Here is a 23,768-nt window from a genome sequence, read left to right as displayed (position 1 = left end):
CACTAGAAGGTTTCTCTCCAAGAAATGGATTTTTTCAGCCACAGAAATAATTTACTAAAACTTAGAGGAACTTTAAAGGGACTAAAATGTAGATTTTCTCTCTGCATTCATAGAGGGAGAATGCTCCTTACATGGGTATCACATTGGAGGAAACACCAGAGGGACAGGACTCTGTCTCATAGTCCACATGAATTTTCTAGACATTTCAGAGAACACTAAATTTCTTTTTCCTCCATGGGGATGGCAACATGGAAGGGAGAGAATCACTGAGTCTGGTCCCATTTCTCAATGTCAATCCCCTGGGGCAAAGGAACGAGTGAGATGTAGGATTCAGAAACCCTTTATGTAGCTCTGGAATCTTTGAATAGACCTCATTCCCTGCACCTACCAAATTCTCCATTACTGCCACAGAAAACGTGACTTTGAGATGCTCTGGTAAGAGGAGCCCTTCTGATTCATCTCAACTCCATAGAATTTGGATGTTGGAAAACAGAGGTTTATTCTATTCTTTGAGCCTTCTGAAAATATAGGAGAGGCTCCTACAGCCCTTAATATTGATCAGAGGTTTCCCTATTCTAGTTAAGAGGTTTTTTTAGCTAAATACCTGGGGTCTCCCTAGACTCTAGGGGGCCTAAGCAGGCAATCATTGATGTGGGCCTATGACTACATAGTCTATTATGATTAATTACTAACATGAATTCATATGTACTATAGAAATACGGTTTTTTGGAGAAGAGGACCTCACATTGGGTATTTTCTTTTCATTTGAACAAACATTTATGAACTCTTGAGGACTCGGATATATCAATTGATGCAAAAATGTGCTTGTTCCTTCAAGATAGTTTCTACCTACCCTGTGTAAGACACTGTGCCAGGCTTTAGAGATACAGAGAGTTGCTTCTGCCCCTAAGTCCAATAAGTTTCTTAAAGGGGTAGATATGATAATTAATGGATAGAAATATAATGAGGAATGTTGTCTCCAAGGAATTTATATTCTCCTGAAAGGATATAACTTACACCCAAATCAGTAAATAATTTGAGAAGGGAAAGGTGTCTGGAACACCTTTTCCTGTAGCAGATGGCACCTAAGATGAGCCTTGAAGAGGGTGAGGAATTCTGAGAGGCAGGGTTAAATACATAGTGAGATCCAAGAATGGGATAAGCAGAATGAGAGGCACTGTGGTATAGTGAATAGAGTTCTAAACTTAGGATTCAGGAAGACTGAGGTTTCCCACCTCAAACACTTAACTATATAAACCTGAAGAAGCCACTTAATGTCTCTGAGCCTCAGTTTATTCATCTGTAAAATGGAGATAACGATGAGACACCTACTTCACAGGGTTCTTGAGAGTATCAGAGGCATTGATGTATATAACATTAAATGACTATAGAAATGTCAGTTATTATTATTTAATACCTGCCAAGTATCCAGATAAGCTTTTTCAACAAAACACAAGCTCCCTGTGGGCAGGGATTGTTTCATTTTGATCTTTGTGTCCCCAGTGCCTAGCACAATAGTAGACACTTAATAAATGTTTACTGAGTGATACTAGAGAAAATGAGTGTCTGGTTTCATAGGAATAAAATGCATGAAGACTTATTTCCTCAAGAAACAGAATAAAATTTTGGAATTCTCACATTTTTCCCTAAATATAGTATCTATCATGCTAACTGCTTCTTTTTGTTTTTCAGCCGTTCTTGGAGTTCACAATTTAGTCAATAACCCAAGGTTTACTGAAGAAGTACCCAGTAACGATAGTGGAAAAAGCCCTCCTAGAAGTAAGTAAAGTGGGGGGGGGGGGCAGGGAGAGAAAGGGGAATTGTAAAAGTTGTGAAACTTCTTGACTACTAGTAAATTCAGATTTCTTTTTTTTTTTTTGTGGGGCAATGGGGGTTAAGTGACTTGCCCAGGGTTACACAGCTAGTAAGTGTCAAGTGTCTGAGGCCGGATTTGAACTCAGGTCCTCCTGAATCCAGGGGTGGTGCTTTATCCACTGCGCCACCTAGCTGCCCCCAAATTCAGATTTCTTAATCCGCTGTTCCACAGCGTGTACCAGAATGTTCAGTATTAAGTGGTTGTCAAAAACCTTCATGCTGTAATTGTAATAATATGTTACCCCCCAAAACCCTTTCCCCATAAACTTGACACCTGTTCCTATTTATATGTTGTTTAGCTTCATTAACAGGGACTTTTAAATTCTGTCTAATGTTTTGATCTCTTTTAATTATCATACCTACTATTTCAAGAAACTGGGCCTAGGGGCAGATGTACCGCTTACAGCAAGCTCTAATTCAAAGTACAGTAAAAGCAAACGGTGATGAAGGGAAACATTATCTGGAAAGATAAGAAAGTAATGAACACTGAGACAGAGCCTGGGGGAAGCTGTAGACCCTGCAGAAGGATTGAAAGGAGACTGCAGATATAAATATAAGGCCCAGAGGTTGGTATTTGGTGGTGTGTAAGGTGTTTTGTTAGAAGAGTCAGTGATGGGGGAAAGGTGGAAAGAAAGAAAGACGAATCAGGAAAAAAAGTTCTGTATCTTTTTTAAAACTAGTGGCACAGTGCAGTACTTGTAGTCTGGAAGTTTGTTTAGTCGTTTTTCGGCTGTATCAAATGCTTCCTGAGAAGAGTCACTCCATTTGGGGTTTTCTTGGCAAAGATACTGAAGTGGTTTGCCATTTTCTTCTCCAGCTCATTTTACATATGAGGAAACAAAGGCAAAACAGGGTTAAGTGACATGCTCAATCTCACACAGCTAGTAAGTGTCTGAGGCTAGATTTGAACTCAGGTCTTCCTGACTTCCAGGCCTGGCACTCTATCCACTGTAACAACTAACTGCCTCCTAATCTGGAAGATCTGAGTTCAAATCTGTAGCAGAGAGGCAGCTAGGTGGTGTAGTAGATAAAGCACCAGCCCTGGATTCAGGAGGACCTGAGTTGAAATTTGGCCGTAAACACTTGACGCTAGCTGTGTGACCCTGGGCAAGTCACTTAACCCTCGTTGCCCCACAAAACACACACACACACACACACAACCTTGGGCGAGTTACTTAACCGTTGTCTGCCTCAGTTTCTTCATCTGTAAAATGGGAATAATAATAGCACCTACCTCTCTGGGTTGTTGTGAGGATGAAATGAGATAATATTTGTAAAATACTTTGCAAACCTTAAGGCACTAGATAAATGCTAATATTATAAAAATGAAAGTAAACTTTATTACGTCCAGTATTGTGAATGAGATTTATTATAATCAAGTAATTTACAAAAATGCAAATAATAAATTTAGTTATTTTTTTCCATTTTTAAAAAAATTTGCTGTTAAAAATTCATAGCTGAAATCTACAATCTTCACTTGAAAATTTTGGTTTTCTGGTCCCTTGTTAAGCTAATTAGATTCATTGGTCCTCTTTATAAATTCTGAATTTGAAATTGGATTTGAAGTACTAGCACTCATGCAAATGCTTACAACACAAAAGTTACTTTTTTAGCAGAGTCTACTTTGTGTGACCAAATAGGAACATACCAAATATTTAGGTAAAGCATACTGTCAGCATTTGCTCCTTTAAAATAAAATCCTTAAAGTATATTTTATGGGTAAAGGGTGAACAGTTTGAGTGATATAAAAGTATACAAAGGAAGAAAATTTAAAATTTGGCAGGCTAACAGGATACTAAACCATAGTTTACAGAAAGTAAGTATAACTTTCTCCATTCAGTTTTAGTTTCTGTGCTTTAAAAAGTAACCTGGGGGCAGCTAGGTGGTGCAGTGGATAGAGCACTGGCCCTGGATTCAGGAGGACCTGAGTTCAAATCTGGCCTCAGATATTTGACACTTACTAGCTGTGTGATCCTGGGCAAGTCACTTAACCCTCATTGCCCCACAAAATAAATAAATAAATAGATGGATAAACAAACGAATGAATGAATAAATAAATAAATTTTTTTAAGTAATCTGGCTATTTCCTAACTACTTAAAATGCATACTATAATCAACCACAGAATCCTCTTTTGTCATATTCTTATAGATGACATATTTGAAGATAGGGCCAAGAATAGGAAATGAAAGAGGAAAGAGAAAGGGAGAAAGAACACAAACTTTTCAAACATTCAAAATAAAGATTCATCTGGATGTTTGGAAGTTAACCAGAGAAACTTGCTATTCTTTCTTCATAAAGAAGTAGAAAGCTTTGAAAGTTATATGGCAGGCTAGAATATCATTTTCTCTTACATTTCTGCTAACTGTGCCATACTCATCCCCAAGCATGAACGAGGAGGCCTCATTTCAGCCTTTCTTTGCCCCTTTTGCTTCCCTAGCTCTTCAGTATTTGCTATAACTTTGGCATATTAGCTTAAGCTTACTTGAACATTTCCTGTGTTTTGAATGTTGCCTCGGGATGGGGGAATCCATAGCTATTGACCAGTAGCCAGTGGATTTTGCCATACTGGTACAAGGAGAATGGATACTCTGGCTTGGTTTAGGAAAGCAGTAGGCCCGTGGGTGTTAAAGTTTAGCTTATAAGTCATTACCAGGGACATGAGTGAATCAAGAAATAAAAATGCCCTATGACGCATTGAATTAATTCCATGTCTCTCATACTTTTTTCATTTTTAGCTCTGCCAACATTGGGTTTCTTTTGGGTTTATTCATCTGTACCCACATTCCTGAAGTGATACAAATAGCTCAAATCCTAAGACTCCTCCAATTTCCCCCTCCTCATTATTATTTCTCTTAACCATTGTGCCCCAGAGCTTCAGACAGGAGCCAAAAGAAAAGGAGGAGGGAATTGAAAGTGGAACAGTGAGGAGAATAAATGTCATTTCATTTTCCATCATAAGCCATGAATAAAGGTGCATGCCATAAGTAAGGATGTGTTTATGTGTATACAGTTATATTCAACCCTCAGCATTTAACTCTCATGACATCAAGCACTCACATGATTTTATTAGTAACCTCATTTTCACTTTTGTGTTGGCAACTATGCATATTCACATATTTATATACCATAAAGAGAAAAATGATTGTGCCACCCACAGTTTCCAACCCTTAAGAGTGGCATGCCATAATTGACCAACTAACTGTTGTCATTGAGGTTGTCAATCCCATCATCAGTCGAAGCTTTAAGGTTAAATGTCAACTCTCCTCTTCTGTACTCCCATACTCTGAGACCCTTAAGGATCTCAAATTGTGCACAAAGCAGACATTGCTGTTGGATTATTTCAAGTGAGTGTGTCATTCACAATCTCCAGTGCCATCTACCAGCCATGAAGGACGGAGTGTTGGAGGTGATATCTTCTGTCAGCAGTAGCTAAACTCCCAGCAACCTCTTCCTTAGTTTTGTTTTGTTTTTGTTTTTGTTTTTTTGTTTTGTTTTGTTTTGTTTGCAGAGCAATGAGGCTTAAGTGATTTGCCCAAGGTCACACAGCTAGTAAGTGTCAAGTGTCTGAGGCCGGATTTGAACTCAGGTCCTCCTGAATCCAGGGCTGGTGCTTTATCCACTGCATCACCTAGCTACCACTCTCCCTTAGTTTTCAAAGGGCCACCAAAGTAGAGAGGTTTATAGTAGTATAGTACTCAGTACAATGTCCTCACACTGCCATCTGACACAGTGGAAGGTAAGATTCAGGTTAAAAAATGTTTTCAGGGCAGCTAGGTGGCGCAGTGGATAAAGCACCAGCCCTGGATTCAGGAGGACCTAAGTTCAAATCTGGCTTCAGATATTTGACACTTACTAGCTGTGTGACCCTAGGCAAGTCACTTAACCCCAATTGCCTTGCAAAAAAAAAAATGTTTTCATTTTAAGAATTTTATTTGCTGTAGATTTCAGATGTTATAAAAGATAAATATTGTCTGAAACATTTTTTTTTAATTGAGATGTTAGCACAAAAGGTCACAGAATTCTAGGGAATTACAAGAAAAAATGTTTTGCATGTTACCAGTTTTATTTTGTGTACTGTATTTTATGAGTTTTTTCGTGGTTACTATGCTAGGAAAAGTGCATATTATCAGAATTACTATTTTGTTATAAAGAAGTATATGCAGAACAGTATATTTTTAGCAATCTTTAGCAAAAGATTACAGCTTTTGGTGTTCAAGAGAACTTCACTCCCGATTTCTGATAGGTTCAGTGTATCAACATTGCATTTTTTACTTTTGTGCCATTTTCTAGGAACATTGATAATTAATTGCATATATGTGTGTATACATGTAACTTATACATATATTATCTTGTATATGTGTAAATGTACATATACACACATGTGTATTCGTGTGCACACATACTTATGTATGCTGTCCTGTATAGTACTTATATATATGCACATGCATTTACATCTGTTTGCTGTATTATTATATAATAATGTGTCAGTCATCTTCATATGGAAGTGCTGTTTCGGAAAGGTACTATAACAAATGGCTATCTGCACATTTGTTTATTTATAAGCAGTTATAAAGTGGACCACAGAACCTAAATCTAAATTGGTTGCCCTATCACAATATTTCTGAGCAGTTCTGATGTGGTTATTTTAGTGATGGTCCCAGGGCCTTGATCACTTCCTATACCTGAATCCTGAACATAGCTACTAAAGTTATAAGCATCAGGCAGAATTAATTAATCATTACTAAAGCCATATAGTTCACTTGCTTGTCCAATAAAGCTGACTATTTTTTATATTAGATTTCATAGTTTCTGAAATCCATGATGGAAATGACACTTTGGGATATCATCTTTGACTCTGAGAATAATTTTATCACACATGATTGAACAGAAGAGAACTTGAATTCTACAACAATATTAACTTGTGTTTTAGATGTGGTCAAAGGTGAAAAGGTCAAGCCAATATTTGAGGAACCACCCAATCCCACAAATGTGGAAGTAAGCTTGCAGCAGCTGAAAGCCAATGATCCCAGCCTTCAGGAAGTCAACCTCAACAACATTAAGGTATTTAATTACAGGAGCAGTCACTTGATTGCATCCGTAAGGGCTGGAAATGTGCTGGAGATAACTTGTTACCTCCTTGCTTATCAACTTACACCTGCTTAGAATATCTCTTATTTTTACTGCGTTGTGAGATGTGCTGGTAAAATGAAGAAAATGAGGATGTTGTCCCCACTGTTCCTTGAAAGAAATCTCAGTCCTTGAGTTAAATACAGAAGGAACTTAAAATATGTGCTTATGCAGATGGCTCTCAGCCTGTTACTCAGCTTCACATGAAAGTTGAAGGCTAAAATAGACCCCAGGGAAGCCAAACATCCCCACTGAGTGAGTGAGAGAGCATAATCCAGGAGAGCACAAAGTACACCAGTGTGAGTGTTCTCATTAACAATGGTGAACCGATCCTTCCTCTTTGGAAGGCCAATTTAAAGATAGTCAAATCCCAGGGTTTTAGGTTTGGACCCGAAAGAGTTCAAGCATTGTACTCTGGACCAGAGGTAATTATCTATCCCTCTTACCCCAAATCCAAAGGGTCCCTTGGGCCCTGAAGGAAAGGAAGGATTTTAAATGATAGAATTGGGATTTTATACAAATGACTACCAAATCAATATATACAGTCCTAATTACTCAACTATCCTCTAACCCTGCATTTCAAACTGCCAGATATACAGTTCTACCAGGATGTTCCACAGACATCTCAAACTTAACAAGTCCAAAATGGAGCTGAATTGATTTTCCCCAAAACCCATCCCTCCCCTGAATTTCCCTGCTTTTGTTGAGATTTCCACCATAGAAGTAATAGAACCAAGGCTGGAAGGGAACTCTGAGACCACCTAGTTCAATTCCCTCATTTTACAGATGAAGAAACTGAGGCCTAGTGAGGTTAAACGACTTTCCCATGAATAACTTAGCAGAGGTGAGATTTGAACTCAGAGCCTCTGGTTTCCAAGTTAGTGTTCTTTCGACTACTCTATACTACTATCCTTTCAATAAGCATCTAATTTTCAGCCTTGGAATCATCCTTTTCCTCATTCAGTTCATTTTTATTTATTTATTTGTGTGTGTGTGTGTGTGAGGCAATTGGCGTTAAGTGACTTGCCCAGGGTCATACAGCTAGTAAGTGTCAAGTGTCTGAGGCCGAATTTGAACTCAGGTTCTCCTGATTCCAGGGGCAGTGCTTTATCCACTGCTCCACCTAGCTGCCCCCAGTTCATTTTTTTTTAATGCTTTATTTTCTCCATTAAAATCCATTGTCACTTCCCACCAATTCCCCTTCCCCAACAACTAAGTATGGTCAAGCATAACAAATAAATATATTAGATGTGTGTCAATTCATCAACACCTGTTAAACAACTATGTCCCTGGGATAGTGCTAGACTCTGGAGAGACATAGACAAAAGTGAAACATACCCTAATTTCAAGGAATATACATTCTGTTGTGGGGAAATGGCATTTACAGACTTCAGTAAAAACAAAAAATCTTTTTTTTTTAAGTCTGAACATTTAATTTCTTTGGTGTAGACAACTCCCTATAAGGAAATTCCTTTCATCAATGCTGATGAGTAACTTTTATAATTTATACTTGTAGGCAGCTGCCTGGGACACAGAAATTAAATGACTTCCCCAGGGTCAAACAGCCAATATGTGTCAGAGACCAGCATTCTATTCACTATGCTAGAAAGTCATAAGCATGTTGGTGAATAGAACCCTGGATTGGGACTCAAGGAGACCTCAGTCCAGATCCTATGCCAGACACTAACTAGTTGTGTGACCCTAGGCAAGTCACTTAACTGTTCTCTGCCTCAGTTTTCTCATCTATAAAATGAGAATAATAGCACCTACTTCCCAGAATTATTATCAGCATACAAAGTATGCTGATAAAGTACTTTGTAAACATTAAGGTCCTCTATAAACACTAGCTATGATTATAAACACAAAATATGCAAGGGTAAATTTAAAGTTATTTGGGAAGGAGAGAGGGTGAGGGTGCTTACTACCAGGGGGAACAGGATCAGCCTTATGTAGGAAGTGGCCCCTGAACTGACCCGTAAAGGAAGCCAGAATTCTAAGAGGCAGAGGTTAGGAGAGAATGCATTCCAGGCATGGGAGACTACCTGTGTCCAAGACATAGAAAAAACGGATGGAATATCCCATAGCAAATACCTCAATTTGACTGGATTGTAGACTTTTTGAAAGAGAATAATGTTAAACTAGATTGTAAAGATCGTTAAACTCTAAATAGTGGAGTTTCTATTTTATCTTAAAGACAAAAAACCAAAAAACAACAAACCTCTGTAGGAGTTCTTAACCTGGGGTCCATGAACCTGGTTTGTTTGTTTTTTAAATTTGTAACTGTATTTAATAGAATTGTTTTCCTTTTTAATTTGATACAATTAAAAGCATTATTCCGAGAGGGGATTCATAGACTTTACCAGCATCCATGACAAAAGAAGTTAAACATTCCTGGATTTTTTTTTTTAGGAATGGAATAATATGTGCTTTAGAAATACTAATTTGGGGGGCAACTAGGTGATGCAGTGGATAAAGCACTGACCCTGGATTCAGGAGGACCTGAGTTCAAATCCGGCCTCAGACACTTGACACTTACTAGCTGTGTGACCCTGAGCAAGTCACTTAACCCTCATTGCTCCAGAAAAAACAATAGAAAAGAAATATTAATTTGACAGCTGGGTGGAGGACAGATTGGAAAGGGGAGAGACTTGAGGGAAGACCAGTAAAGAGACTATTGCAATAATCTTCATTCAATAAGGCCTGAACTTAACCTGTGAGTTCTGTGTGAATGTGAGACTCTGTGAGTGGGAATACATGCTGACTCAAGTGGTGTGCTGGTAAATGTTTAACAACAGGGTCTCCCCCAAAAAAAAGTGTGAATGACATACTTTTAAATTTAATCTATATTATTAATATTTTTTCCATTACTTTTCACTCTAGACAATCAATAATAAATCAAGCCCTGATTTGTAGTATTGCTGAGTTTCAAGTTTTAAATGCTTAAACTGAAAATTTAACATTTAATTCTCTGGTTTAAACTAACTCCAGCATGTCTCTGCCTAAATCAAAAAGGTCACCAAGGCTTGTTGATTCTATCATATTTCTGCCATCCATCCTCCTCCTCCTCTCCCATTCTGAAGCCCTTCTCCCAGTCCAGATCCTCATCACTTTTCTTTTTTTTTCTTTTTTCTTTTTTTTTTTGCAGGGCAATGGGGGTTAAGTGACTTGCCTAGGGTCACACAGCTAGTAAGTGTTAAGTGTCTGAGGTCAGATTTGAACTCAGGTCCTCCTGAATCCAGGGCAGGTGCTTTATCCACTGCGCCACCTAGCTGCCCCCCTCATCACTTTTCAATAAGACTATTGCATCTAAATCATCTGGCTCCTGCTTACCTTTCTACTCATATTTGCTATCACTCCCTTTCACATTCTTCACTTTAATCCCATCATCCTTTTAGCTGTTCTAGGAATGAGCAGATGATACTCCAACCATATTCTGTTCCTGGGAAGACCAAGTCCAGAGTTCTACATTTATTTCTGTCCACCACAATTTACTGCCTAGGGAATAATAAGCTGGAGTATGTCCAGAAATGGGAAACATGGATGCCATATGAGCTCCCAGTTTTATAGCTTACCTCTTCCTAAATTTGACAGTTAGTTCATCTTGATTCCTACCTTTGTTGATTGAGGGAATTGAGATATATAGTCTGAAAAAGGGAAGACTCAGGAGGGAAATTCTAGCTGCATTTAAGTATTTGAAGGATTGTCCCATAGGAAAAGGGATGAGACCTGTTCTCCCTGATAACAGAAAACCAAAATAAGAACAGTGTATGGAAGTTATAAATAAGTAAATTTAAGCTTGCTGTAAGGAAAAACTCCCTAACAATTAGAACTATCCAAAGGCACAGTTCATTCCTCCATGGTAGAGGAAGGCTAGATGCCAAGGCCCATTTATTAGGTATTGTTTTAGAGGAAATTATTTTTCAGGAATGGATCAGGGTATTTGGCCACTTGGGGTCCTTTCTAATACTAAAATTCAGTAGTTCAATAATTATCTGGGCTATGATCAGTAGAAGTGGTAGATGTAGGAATTTCCTAATTGAGAAGGAAGGAAGTGATAGGCTATGTTTAAGTGACATGTGATAGAAAGGAGGTATCGTTAGGTCAAAGAGTTGGTACAGTCTGTCCTGGCTAAAATATGGTTCCTATCCAAAATGAAGAGTAATAGAGGACAAATGGGAGGTTGGAAATTAGCCCCTTAGATGAATGGGACCTTTTGTAAATCAGGAGTCTGTAATTCAGGATGCCTGTCTAATGGCCTTAAATCTCCTCCTATCACAGAATATTCCCATTCCAACCCTGAGGGAGTTTGCAAAGGCTCTGGAGACCAACACCCATGTGAAAAAGTTCAGCCTGGCTGCCACTCGGAGCAATGACCCTGTTGCAATTGTAAGTAACACTCTTGAAAATGTAACCTGAAAAACCCAACCCATTGGAAGCAAATACAGGGTGTCCCAAGAGTCTCAGAGCAAGTCTTAAGCAGCTACCGTTTATAACTGCACTAAAACTTTTGGGACAATCTATATAACATTTTTTTCCTATTATTTTTTCCTATTTTATTTTGTGGGGAGGCAATCAGGGTTAAGAGACTTGCCCAAGGATCACACAGCTGGTAAGTGTCTGAGGCTACATTTGAACTCAGGTCCTCCTGACTCCAGGACTGGTGCTCTATCCACTGTACCACCTAGCTGCCCCCTATTAGATATTCTTCATAAAGATAAGGGATCCTCTTCACAGTAAATAAACACATTAGTTATGATTTTATGGCAGGGGGGGAGGAATTTGAGTTAACTGGATTTCAACTACTGAGAGAGATCAAATAACCAAAAATTTTAAACACCTAAGGAGAAATCATTTAGGCAAATCATAAGGAAACTTTGCTGAGCATGGGGAGTAAGTTCCATAAGTAAATCAGTCAACAAGCATTTAAGTGCTTATTATGTGTCAGGTACAGATTTAAGTACTTGGGATACAAATACAAGCAGGAAGATCATCCCTTGTCCTCAGCGAGCTTCTATTCTAATAGATAAAGAGACAAGACATAAAAGTGAGCTGAAAGGAATGGGAAAAGGGAAGATAAAGGCAGGTAGCTCTAAAAAATCTTAATTGATCTTCCTGGGGGCAGCTAGGTGGTGCAGTGGATAAAGCACTGACCCTGGATTCAGGAGTACCTGAGTTCAAATCCAACCTTAGATACTTGACACTTAACTAGCTGTGTGACCCTAGGCAAGTCACTTAACTCCCATTGCCCCACCAAAAAGAGAGAGAGAAAGAGAGAGAACTGATCTTCCTTACTGTAAAGAAGTTCTCATTTCCAGACTACTCAAGGCCCTGGAAACTAATATAGTATCCTATTTGGGGAATAGTTTATTAGGACCCAAGTTTTTCTTTTTTTTTTTTGACCTTGAATTGTTTAATTTTTTTTTTTCATTTTACACTATTGCTGTTATTTTGTATACAGTGCATTTCACTCTGCTTCAGTTCATGTAGGTCTTTCCAGGTTTTTCTAATAGTATCCTGTTCATCATACCCTAAATAATGTACCTTAAACCCCAAGTTTTTCTTGATTAAATTAATGATTACCAAATGCCATCTCTGTTCAGTATGCTGAGTATTTCTGCACAGAAACTTTCAGAAATACTCATTGAGTCTTCTTCCCTGTATGTCCAGGCTTTCGCAGATATGTTAAAAGTAAACAAGACATTGAAAAGTCTAAATATCGAGTCCAACTTTGTCACTGGAACTGGCATTCTGGCACTGGTGGATGCCTTGAAAGAAAACGAGACCCTGACAGAGATCAAGATAGACAACCAGGTAAGCTCAAGCATCTCTTGGAACAGTGCAAGGACTTCTGCTGTGCAGAGAATGAGGGAGTGACGGCCCAAAGCTTATGCAGGCTGTGGGGAGAAAACACTCACTAGTCTAGGCTTAGGAAAGCATTTGAGGAGACAAGGCATGTGGTGTTGATACATTGGAGTAGGGGGCAGCCATCATTATCATTTTCTCCTAAAGTCTAGAACCCAGACCCAGCCTAGCCCAGCCCACCTCGGTCCCTGACTTTCCCCTGTCCCTTCAATCCCACCCTCATCAAAGAAGGGAAAGAAAATTGCCACACCCAGAAACTCAGGTACCATTTTTTAAAATGGTTCTTTTTCCTCATACAATATTGCCAACATGTTCTAGGGCGAGCAAGTGCAGACCAACAGGCCTAATGCAGTCACCCTTGCTGACTCCTCAGCCAGCTCTTCTGTCTGCTCTCCTCCTGTCCTTCATGTGACTAGCTATAATCAGCTTCTGCTGCTTCTTGAGGAGGGGAGGAGGGTGTTCAGGCAGAGTCAGAATAGTCATAAAGGTCCCTCTCCTAAGTTCAGGCAGTCAGTCAATGAATATTTAAGGGCCAGGCATACAAAAAGAGGCAAAAGACAGTCTCTGCCCTCAAGGAGCTCACAATATAATGGGGGAGACAATAAGCAACTAAATGTGCACAGCCAAGCTATGTGCAGGATGAATGGGAAATAATTAAGGAATTGGAAGAATAGTGTTGCCATCTACAGTAAGAAGGAAGTTAGGAGGCAGGGAAGGTTAAGGGGGAAAGACATGTTGTGTTTAAGATGTCTACTGGACATCTCATTTGAGATGTCTGAAAAGCTGGTGGAAATGTGAGATTGTAAAATAGATCTGAGAGTCATCAAGATAGAGATGGTAAGCAGATTCATTACAATGATGAGATCACCAAATGAAGGTAGTATAGAGGCAGAAGAGAAAGTAGCCCAGAACAGAACCCTGTGGAGGCATCTACAGTTTAGAGGGAGTATAGATGAAGACGGGGCAAAGGAGACTGAGAAGGTGTGGTCAGATAAGTTGACAGAGAACCAAGGGAGAGTGAAGTCCCAAAAAGCTAGAGAGAAGAGAGCTTCCAGGAGGGAGGGAGTGTCAAGAGAGAAGGAGAATGGGGATTAAGAAAAGGCCATGGGGGGGGGGGGGGGGTGCCGGCTAGGTGGCGCAGTGGATAAAGCACCGGCCCTGGAGTCAGGAGTACCTGAGTTCAAATCCAGCCTCAGACACTTGACACTTACTAGCTGTGTGACCCTGGGCAAGTCACTTAACCCCCATTGCCCCGCAAAAAAAAAAAAAAAGGCCATGGGGGCGGGGGGCAGCAGCTAGATGGTGGTTAAAGTGCTGGCCCTGGATTCAGGAGGACCTGAGTTCAAATCCAGACACTTAACACTTACTAGCTGTGTGACCCTGGGAAAGTCACTTAACCCCACCTCACCAAAAAAATACATAATAAATAAATTAAAATACATTAAATAAATTTTTTTTAAAAAATAAAATAAAGAGCTTTCAAAGCCAGACAGAAGCCTTTATATTTGATCCATTGGAATTTATTGAGTAGATAGGGGTTAGTACGTGGAGGGGAGGGAGGTGACATGGTGAGACCTTTCCTTTAGGAAGATCACTTTGGTGGCTGAGTGGAGGATGGAGAAGAGCAGAGATAAAGACTCAAGGCAGGACAGACAACCAGCGGGTTATTGCAACAGTCCAGGCATAGGGCGGCAGCAATATGAGAAAAGAGAAGAGAGTGTGGTCCAGAGGTAAAATGGACCAAAACTTGGCCACCAATCAGATATAGGGGGTGAGAGAGAATGAGGAGTCAAGATTACCACCTAGATTGCTAGCCTGGATGACTGACTGGAAGGATGATGGTGTCTTTGACCATAATAGGGATGCTGATTCTCTCCAGTTTGTCCTGTGTGGAGCTTGTTTATATGTAGTTGTTTACATGTTGAGTCCCCCTACCCTTGCCCTTTGTTAAACTGTGAGATCCTTGAGAGCAGGGACTATCTTCTGCCTTTCTTACTCACTTAATAAATGTTTACTGACTGAGTTTAGGAAAAGGTGAGGGTTTGGCAGGAAAGATGATTTCAGTTTTGGCCATATAGAGTTTGAGATGGCCATAGGATATCCATTTCAAGATGTCCAATAGACAGGTGGGGATGTGAGACTGGAAATCAAGAAAAAGGTTAAGACTGAAAAATATAGATCTGAGAATCATCTACATGGGATCCATGGGAACTGATGAGATTATCAAGCAAGTTAATATAGGAAGAGAAGAGAAAAAGGCCCAAAATAGAGCCCTAAATGGACAGCTATGGTTATCAAGCATGAACCTAGATCAGGGCTTCTTAAACTATTTCCACTCATGACCCCCTTTTCCCAAGAAATTTTTGCATGACCCCAGAATATATAAGTATATAAAATAGGTATACATAACTTTTTACTGTTGCCAGATTTTTCACAACCACCACATTCAATTACCCCCATATGGTGTTGAGACCCACCGTTTAAGAAGCTAGGACCTAGGGGCAGCTAGGTGGCACAGCGGATAGAGTACCGGCCCTGGAGTCAGGAGGACCTGGGTTCAAATTTGACCTCAGATACTTGACACTTACTAGCTGTGTGACCCTGAGCAAGTCACTTAACCCCAATTGCCTCAAGAACAACAACAACAAAAAGAATGTAAGAAGCTAGGACCTAAATGAAGGTTTCCAACAAAGGACACTGAGGAGTAGGAGAGCCAAGAGAGAAGAAGTTGATCAGCGCCATGTCAAAGGCTGCAGGGAGGTGAAGAAGGATGAAGACTGAGAAAAGTTTATTAGGTTTGGCAGTTAAGAATAATTTCAGTTGAATTCAGAGACTGGAAGCCAGACTGCATTAAGAGAGTGAGAGAAGTAGAGACACCAATTAATTATAGATAATCTTATTAGGGAGTTTGGTCACAAAAGGGAGGAGATATATAAGATGATCCCTAGCAAGAATGGACAGAAATTTTTAAGGGTGAGGAAGAAATGGGCATGTTTGTAGGCAGCAGAAAAGTAGCCAGTAGACAAGAAGAGAACAAAGATTAGTGAGAGGGGGAATGGTAGAGGGGGAAAGCTGCTAGAGACAATGGGATACCATGTTGCTAGCTCCATGGAGTAGAACTGAAGGTCTAATCTAGAAGTCTCCTGAATATCTTGTGCTGGATCTGTCTTCTGCCCCAGCTAGGTCCATTAGGGGTAAGGAGGAGGAGAGGGATGCCTGTGTTGTGGTTCTGTAACATTCCTCAGTTTTCGGACCCAATTCAGCAGAATCTTGGACAGCCTAGTTCAGTTCAAACTTCATTATTCCTTAAACTTCCTCCTGAACTGCTTAGCATTAAGTCAATATGTAGGAAGAGATGGGAAAGAGGATGGGCAAGGCAGAAACATCCTTCTTGAATACCTGTACATCTCTAGGACTGAGATTAGGCCCTTCACCCCCAGATCAATTCCTCTTTGCTTCTTCAAAATGCCCATGGAACCAATTTCCCAGACTCAGTCTGACCAAATTCAGAACTATGATCTAGGGACATCCCATGGGTACTTTTCCTATAAATTGCTACACTAGCCCACACACTGCCATGTTTTTTGTCTGTTGCTGGGTACCTGGGACAAAAGTGTAAGGAAGGGGGCTATCAAGAATACTAAGAAAAAGAGAGTAAGGAAGAGATAGAGTAGCCGGATGTTTAAATGGAACAAGCTGAGAACAATTATGAAGTAATGAAAAGTTGAAGGAGAAGTTGTTTCAAAACTTTGGAAAAACATTGCTAAGAGACCTAAGACCTGCTTATTTCAAAGTGTATTTACATTTTTGCTTGGGAGGGGGCTTAGGTCATTTTGAAACCCCAGTGCAGAATCCATACCCCCAACTTCCCACTTAAAATCCACCTAATAATCTAGACCATTGACAATTTTAGTTAATTTTGATATTTGAAAATATGAACATGCAGCCTGCATTTGTCACTTCAAATCCCTCTTAAGTCACTAACCTCATGGTTCATCTTAAGTCACTCTGGAAAAGATTTACCAAATTCTTCTATTTGACTTCTGTGGTGTACTTCTCTCTCCTTGTGACAAGAAGAGGGAAAGAGCATTGTTGATTTAGCTGAAGGGCTTAGCTTAAGTCAACAGGATACAGAAATCCAGAATATGAAACTATAATTGCATCATAAGTAGCAGACAAAGGGACTGGAGTGTATGCCTACTAAGAATCCAGTGGGTAATGGACAAGAGCCATTTACAAATGAGGCACCAGGTAAATGAGAAGTCCATAAAGTTCTGCTCATTATAATTCCATCAGGTATCACTTATGAAAAATAGAAAATTCAAGGGATATTGTAACAAATTAGTCAAGTGGACAATATAATAAGTGGAAATAGCTCTGGTTTGGAATCAGAAGACCTGAACTAGAATCCCAGGTCTGCTACTTATGACCCTTGGTCAAGTCCTTACCCATTTCAGGGCCTCAATTCTTCACCTGTAAAATAAAATTATTAGACTAGATGATCTTCTAAAAAAAGAAACACATTCATTTATTAATTGATTAAGCTATGAACTTTACAGATTTTATCTCATTTAATCTTCACAACAACCTTGGGAGGTAATTGTTACTAGCCTCATTTTACAATTGAGGAAACTGAGGCAAAGAGACAGATGGGAGGGGGAGAAGAGGGGTGGGGAGAGAGAGAGAGAGAGAGAGAGAGAGAGAGAGAGAGAGAGAGAGAGAGAGAGAGAGAGAGAGAGAGAGAGAGAGAGAGAGATTGACAGAGAGATTGACAGAGACAGAGAGACAGAGACAGAGACAGAGACTTAACCAGGGTTACCCAGCTAGTAAATGTCTGAGCCTGGATTTGAACTCAGGTTTTCCTGATTCCAGGCCCATTACTCTATCCTGATTTCAGAAGATAATTTGAATGTACATTTAATGATAGGAGGTGTAATTCTTCTAAAAAATGAGTTTACCTTTATATGACACTTTTGTATTTACAAAAAAACCCATATTCCCATTAACCCTATGAAGTAAGTAATGCAGGTATTATTATCCCCATTTTATAGATGAAACTGAATATCAGATTAAATTAATTACCCAAGGTCAATTAAATGGCAGAGCTAGGAATATGAAACCAAGGGGAGAAAAAGGATTATGTACCATGATAAAAATCTCATTTTAATAGTCCCTGGAAAGACTTCCAAACAAAATAATTTTAATAGGAAAGTCCCAGTAGTTTGATTTTTTTACGTAAATGAGAGGCAGCAGTGTTCTCCAGCCTGAACTTGGAGTCAGAAAATCTAGATGTGTGTCTCAGCCCAGCCTCTAATTAGCTGTTTGATCTTGGCCAGATCACACTGAGACTCAGTTTCCTTATAATAATAATACCTGCCCTGACTAATCCACAGGATTGTTTCAAAAATCAAATGATATAATGGATGTGAAAATGTTTATTAAATTGTATGGCACTATATAATATAAGTGGTATATTGTCCAAATGGAACATTCAGGTCATTGGCTGTGGACTTCCCTAGAATAGCAGTGATGCTATTTAACACCAACTTTGTCAAAAAAACCCCTACAATGTAGATGAAAAATATAAGCAAACAAAGCTTTGAAAAAAGTTGCTAGAAAAGCATACTACAAAGGAAGGGTGGATACATAGACTCCTTGATGGGACAGCTGGGAAACCTTTTAAGACCCCCCCCAAAAAAAAAAAATTACAGATCTAGAGAGCTTTGAGGGGGTCTTTTCATTTTTATTGAGTAGTCATTTTTTATAGGGTAATGGCCCCATCTTGTGGTGTGTTATAAAACTACATCTACAGCTCTTTCTAGCAATGTTGGGAAAACTCAGCAACGTATGAAGTTAAACAGTTGAAATAACTGTTGACTACTAGAGGAGAGGAATGTAGTTGCAATATCTGTCACACACACATACACACACACACACAAGACGCAGGCCCTTCATTATTGTTTCAGTTTTTACAAAGTAATTTGTTACCCTTAGTTCTTTAAAAATTCCCATTTTGGGGCACCCAATAGCTGCACACTAGGGTGCCTCTTTCTCATGAGAAGAAAATAAAGCCTTTGTAAAAAAAAAATCCCATTTTTAACTTCCTCCCTCTAATTCATCACTAAGTACCTTGTGCCTCAATATTAAAAATGTTTCCCTTCAATTTAATCCAAAAAATGCTTATGATTTTTTTAAAAGTTGAGGAATTACTGTGAAGTCCAATTAGGTAATTCATTTGGACTTGCAGTGAGTCATGACAAGCAATCAGAAGATAATCAGATTATAATTGTGACCTTCAGTTTATGTATTATCCAAACCAAATGCACTTATAAAGACCTACTCTGTGTAAGACACATAGAAGTCCTAGGCCTACAAATACAAAATGTAAAGTAATCCCTGCCTTCAAGAAGTTTTCGTTGTACCAGGAAATACAACATGTAAATAGCTAGAAAAATACGAAATCATTTGAGGGAAACATCAATAACTATGAAATCAGTGGGCAGCTTAGAGTGCTGGACTGGAATCAGGGACACCTGAATTCAAATCTTCCCTCAGATACTACTTAGTTATGTGCCCTTGGGTGAGTCACTTCACCTGTCTGCCTTAGTTTCCTCATCTGTAAAATGAGAATAATAATAATAACAGTGCTATAAGAAATGACAAGCAGGCCGATTTCAGAAATACCCGGAAAGACATATATGAAATTATATATAGTGAATTGAACAGAACCAAGAGAACATTGTGCACAGAGACAGCAATATTGTTTGATGAAGAATTGTGAAAGATTTAACTATTCTCAACAATACAATGATCCAAGAAAATCCCAAAGGACTATTGATGAAACATACTATCCAACTCCAAAGAAAGAACTGATATTAATGGAACACAGACTAAAGCATGCTATTTTTCACTTTCTTTAATTTTTTTTCTTTTATACATGTTTTCTTATACAAAACACCAATATGGTAATTTTACATAATTGTACACATATAACCTATATCTGATTGCTTACCACCTCGGGAGGGAGGGAAGGAGGGATAAAAATTGGAACCCTAAACTATAAATAAAAATGCTTATTACTTTTTAAAAAAGAATAACAATAATAATAGCTTCTACCTTCCAAGGTTGTCATGAAGATAAAATGAGATGATATTTGTAAAGCACTTTGTAAACCTTAAAGTGCCATCCATGTAAATGCTATTATTATTGTTGTTGTTATCAGAAGCTGATTACATGAGAAATTGATATTACTATTTATTACTTATTATTATTGTTGTTATTGTTATTACCTGAGTTGAACCTTGAAGAAAGCTAAAAGACAAAGGCAAGACGACAGTGCATTCTGGGCATGGAGGAAGCCACAGGCAGGGGTGGGTATTGGAATGCTGAGTTTGGGGAAAGTAGTCTAATCTGACTGGAATGTAGAGTATGTGAAAGGGAGGAATATTCAAGAAGCACAAAAAGGTAGAGCGAAGTTAGATCAGGAATGAGTTTAAATGCCAAGCAGAGAAGTTCATATTTTTCTCTAGAGGTAATAGGGGGCCTCTGAACATTTCTGAGTCTATGGACAACATGGTCAGACTTGTACTTTAGGAAGAGGTAAAATTCACCAATTGGCAGAATATTGAATATTGTAAATTAATTTTCTGGTTTGCACCCCTGGGAGCTACATTCAACATTCAGTTAATGTAAAGTCATTTAATTTTTTTAAACTCCATTTGATTATTTACCCATGTTAAAATAGAAAGATCTTAGAGAACATCTGGTCCAACCTCATTATTCTACCAAAAGGTGAAGGAATTTGCTTTGGGTCACATAATTAGATTAGTGCCAAGGCAAGTATTAGACCTCAAGTCTCCTTGTCTCTAAGGCCAATAGCTCCTTCCATTACACCACACTGTCTTCCTTGTAAACATTCAGTAGAAAACAAAAAGCACCAAGTTTTAGCCTCAGTTTTAATTTTCTTCCCATTTCTCTTTTTCCTTCTTCATAAATGATTTGCCCAATTTCTTCAACCCAAAAAGATTAGGTGATCAGGTGGTAGGCACCAGTTGACCGATCTTCACTTTTAAACTTGCTACAGATGAGAATGATTCTGATGACATTGTCTAAAGTAGAATCTTCTTCAGATGGGTAGACTAAGTTACAGATTGACCAGTGTTTTTTGTCTTTATCGTTTTTTGTTTTGTTTTGTTTTTGTTTTTTGCGGGGCAATGGGGGTTAAGTGACTTGCCCAGGGTCACACAGCTAGTAAGTGTCGTGTCTGAGGCTGGATTTGAACTCAGGTACTCCTGAATCCAGGGCCAGCGCTTTAACCACTGCGCCATCTAGCTGCCCCCATCTTTATCATTTTAAAAGCTAAAATATAACTACTTTTGTTTTCATTAAGCTTCTTAGTGATTTAAATTATATCTTATGAAAGTAAATGTTTTCTCTTCTTTCTTGGTGTGTTTTTCTCTGTGTATGTTTATATATGTCTGTTCACAACCCAGAGACAGCAGTTGGGAACAGCTGTAGAAATGGAAATTGCCCAGATGCTTGAGGAGAACTCAATGATTCTCAAGTTTGGATACCAGTTTACAAAACAAGGGCCAAGAACCAGGGTAGCAGCTGCTATCACAAAGAATAATGATCTAGGTAAAATACTGTAAATTTAACTGTAATTTAATGTTGCTTTCTTGATGCTTTACATTTAATGGATGATAGGATATTAAAAACTACAAAAGTATGGTGACCATTTTTAGACAATCCCATCTTTACATTTCAGATACATAATTTAATAGATAACCATTTATATTAACCTCAGAGTCATCTAGTACTTCACCAGATTTATTGCTAATGGGAGCATCCCAATACTCGATGTTTTTGATTCATCTAAACCAAGTGTTCTTAGCTTGGGGTCCATGAACTTGGTTTTTTTCCCTCTAATATTTTGATTACTATATTTCAGTATTATTGATTCCTCATACAATCCTGTATAGTATATTTTATGCACTTCAAAACATTATTTGGGGAAGGGGTCTGTAGGCTTCACCATACTAACAAAGGGGTCTAGTGAACAAGAAAGGTTAAGAACCTCTGACTTAAACCATTCCATCAAAGTAAGAATTTCATCTCCTCTTACCAAATAGCTTTTGTTTTTTATCTTATCTTCTTTTTTCAATATCTTATTTAACTGTACCTTATAGGTATTTAATAAATAGTTATTGAATCAAATGATATGCATTAACATTTATACATAATCTTTAGTTATCTGTGCCAATGGAGAGGAACAGAGAGTTATTCCCTAAATCACTTACGTTTGACTTTTAGGATTCATATTAGTTCTTGCATTTGAATATAGGCATGTCTGATTTGAGGAATTCACAAAATATCAAACAAAATAATAAAGTCACTGTGAAAACCCAACTCAGAAGTATCTAAAAAACCACTGAGATCTTCCAAGCAGTCTCCCTACTTAACTTTCCTCTGTTTTCCATTTAATGCTGCAGATGGATAGCACTACTTTGATGCTAAGCATTAGTTAAAATATTCCTATTCTTTTTTCTTCCCTTTAATCTTGTTAGCCATCTGAAATGATGAGGTAATTCAGGGTTTTTTTTTAAAGAGGCAACTTCAAAACTCAGTCATCTCTTGATGGTCTATGGAATGTAATTAATTAGAAATCAAAAGAGTTATTTAAAACTGTGTCTAGTTCATAAGGAAGTTAGAAGGAAAACATATTGTCCGTAAGTCATAATAAAGAAAAAGAGGGTTCATTGGGTTATGACTTTTGTTCCTGATCAATAAAATTTTAGAAAATCAAAAAGCTGAAACCATTTAAGTTCACCATAAAATCCAGAGTTCCCTGAATTTTCACTGATAATTTTTAAAAGGTAATAATGGGAAAGTTGCTACCACGTTCGAATTTTAATTTCATAGTCCTTGATGTTTATATGAAACTATAGAAGGGGAAGGAAAGAGAATTAGTACCTACTATGTATCAGGCACTGTGCTAAGCACTTTTACAAATATTATCCCACTTGACCCTCACAATAACCTTGTGAAGTAGGTGTTATTATTCCCATTTTACAGTTGAGGAAACTGAGGCAGACAGAGGGTAAGTGACTTGCCTAGGATAACATAGCTAGTAAGCATCCAAGGCTGGATTTGAACTCAGGTCTTCCTGACCCAGACCCCTGCATGACCATTGCTGTTACAAAATGAAACCATATAGAAATCATTGGTTGTCCCAAGTAATTTGAAAGCCACTATCAACTCATATGTTGTTTTGCTGTCTCTACAAAAATCTCTGAGAATAATCTACATACAGAATGATGGCATCCTTGAAGGCATCAAAAGAGAACAGTCTTGTAAACAATATTCTACAGCAGACCATATCTTTTTTTTGTTTTTGTTTTGTTTTTGTTTTGTTTGCAGGGCAATGAGGGTTAAGTGACTTGCCCAGGGTCACACAGCTAGTAAGTGTCAATTGTCTGAGGTCAGCTCTGAACTCAGGTCCTCCTGAATCCAGGGCCAGTGCTTTATCCACTGCTCCACCTAGCTGCCCCCCATATCTTTACAGTCACACAATTGCCTGAACAATGTAAAGAATGAAAGGTCCCATTTGATTTCATCATTTGACTCTAAAAAAGCATTGGATATGGTAGAGCAGAAATGTTGCCTTAACTTCAACAATATGTCTTGCATTCATATGAAAGTAATACAAGATTCCTGCAGAGAACCACAGAATTTGAGAGTTGGATGAGACTTCAATGGCCACCAAGTCCAAACCATACCTAAAGAGAATCCCCACTATAATATATGTTAACAAACCATCAGGTAGCTAAGTGGTGCAATGGATAGAGCACCAAGCCTGGATTTGTAAAGACTCTTCTTCCTGAGTTTAAATATGTCCTCAGGC

The 23,768-nt window shown here is 38.5% G+C and overlaps 1 protein-coding gene across 1 annotated transcript in view; it reads left to right on the top strand.

Annotated features, from left to right (window-relative positions):
• The window catches only part of TMOD2 (tropomodulin 2), a 55,913-nt gene that overhangs the window by 20,310 nt on the left and 11,835 nt on the right, over positions 1-23,768 (top strand). Inside the window, exons 5-9 of the mRNA XM_043983467.1 lie at positions 1,693-1,779; positions 6,807-6,937; positions 11,282-11,389; positions 12,671-12,814; positions 21,358-21,502. Coding sequence (XP_043839402.1) covers positions 1,693-1,779; positions 6,807-6,937; positions 11,282-11,389; positions 12,671-12,814; positions 21,358-21,502 — 615 coding nt within the window. The remainder of the gene's footprint in view (positions 1-1,692; positions 1,780-6,806; positions 6,938-11,281; positions 11,390-12,670; positions 12,815-21,357; positions 21,503-23,768) is intronic.

This window comes from Dromiciops gliroides, chromosome 2 (assembly GCF_019393635.1).
Source record: "Dromiciops gliroides isolate mDroGli1 chromosome 2, mDroGli1.pri, whole genome shotgun sequence".
Taxonomy (NCBI): domain Eukaryota; kingdom Metazoa; phylum Chordata; class Mammalia; order Microbiotheria; family Microbiotheriidae; genus Dromiciops; species Dromiciops gliroides.
This window is presented reverse-complemented; position numbering and strand designations above follow the sequence as displayed.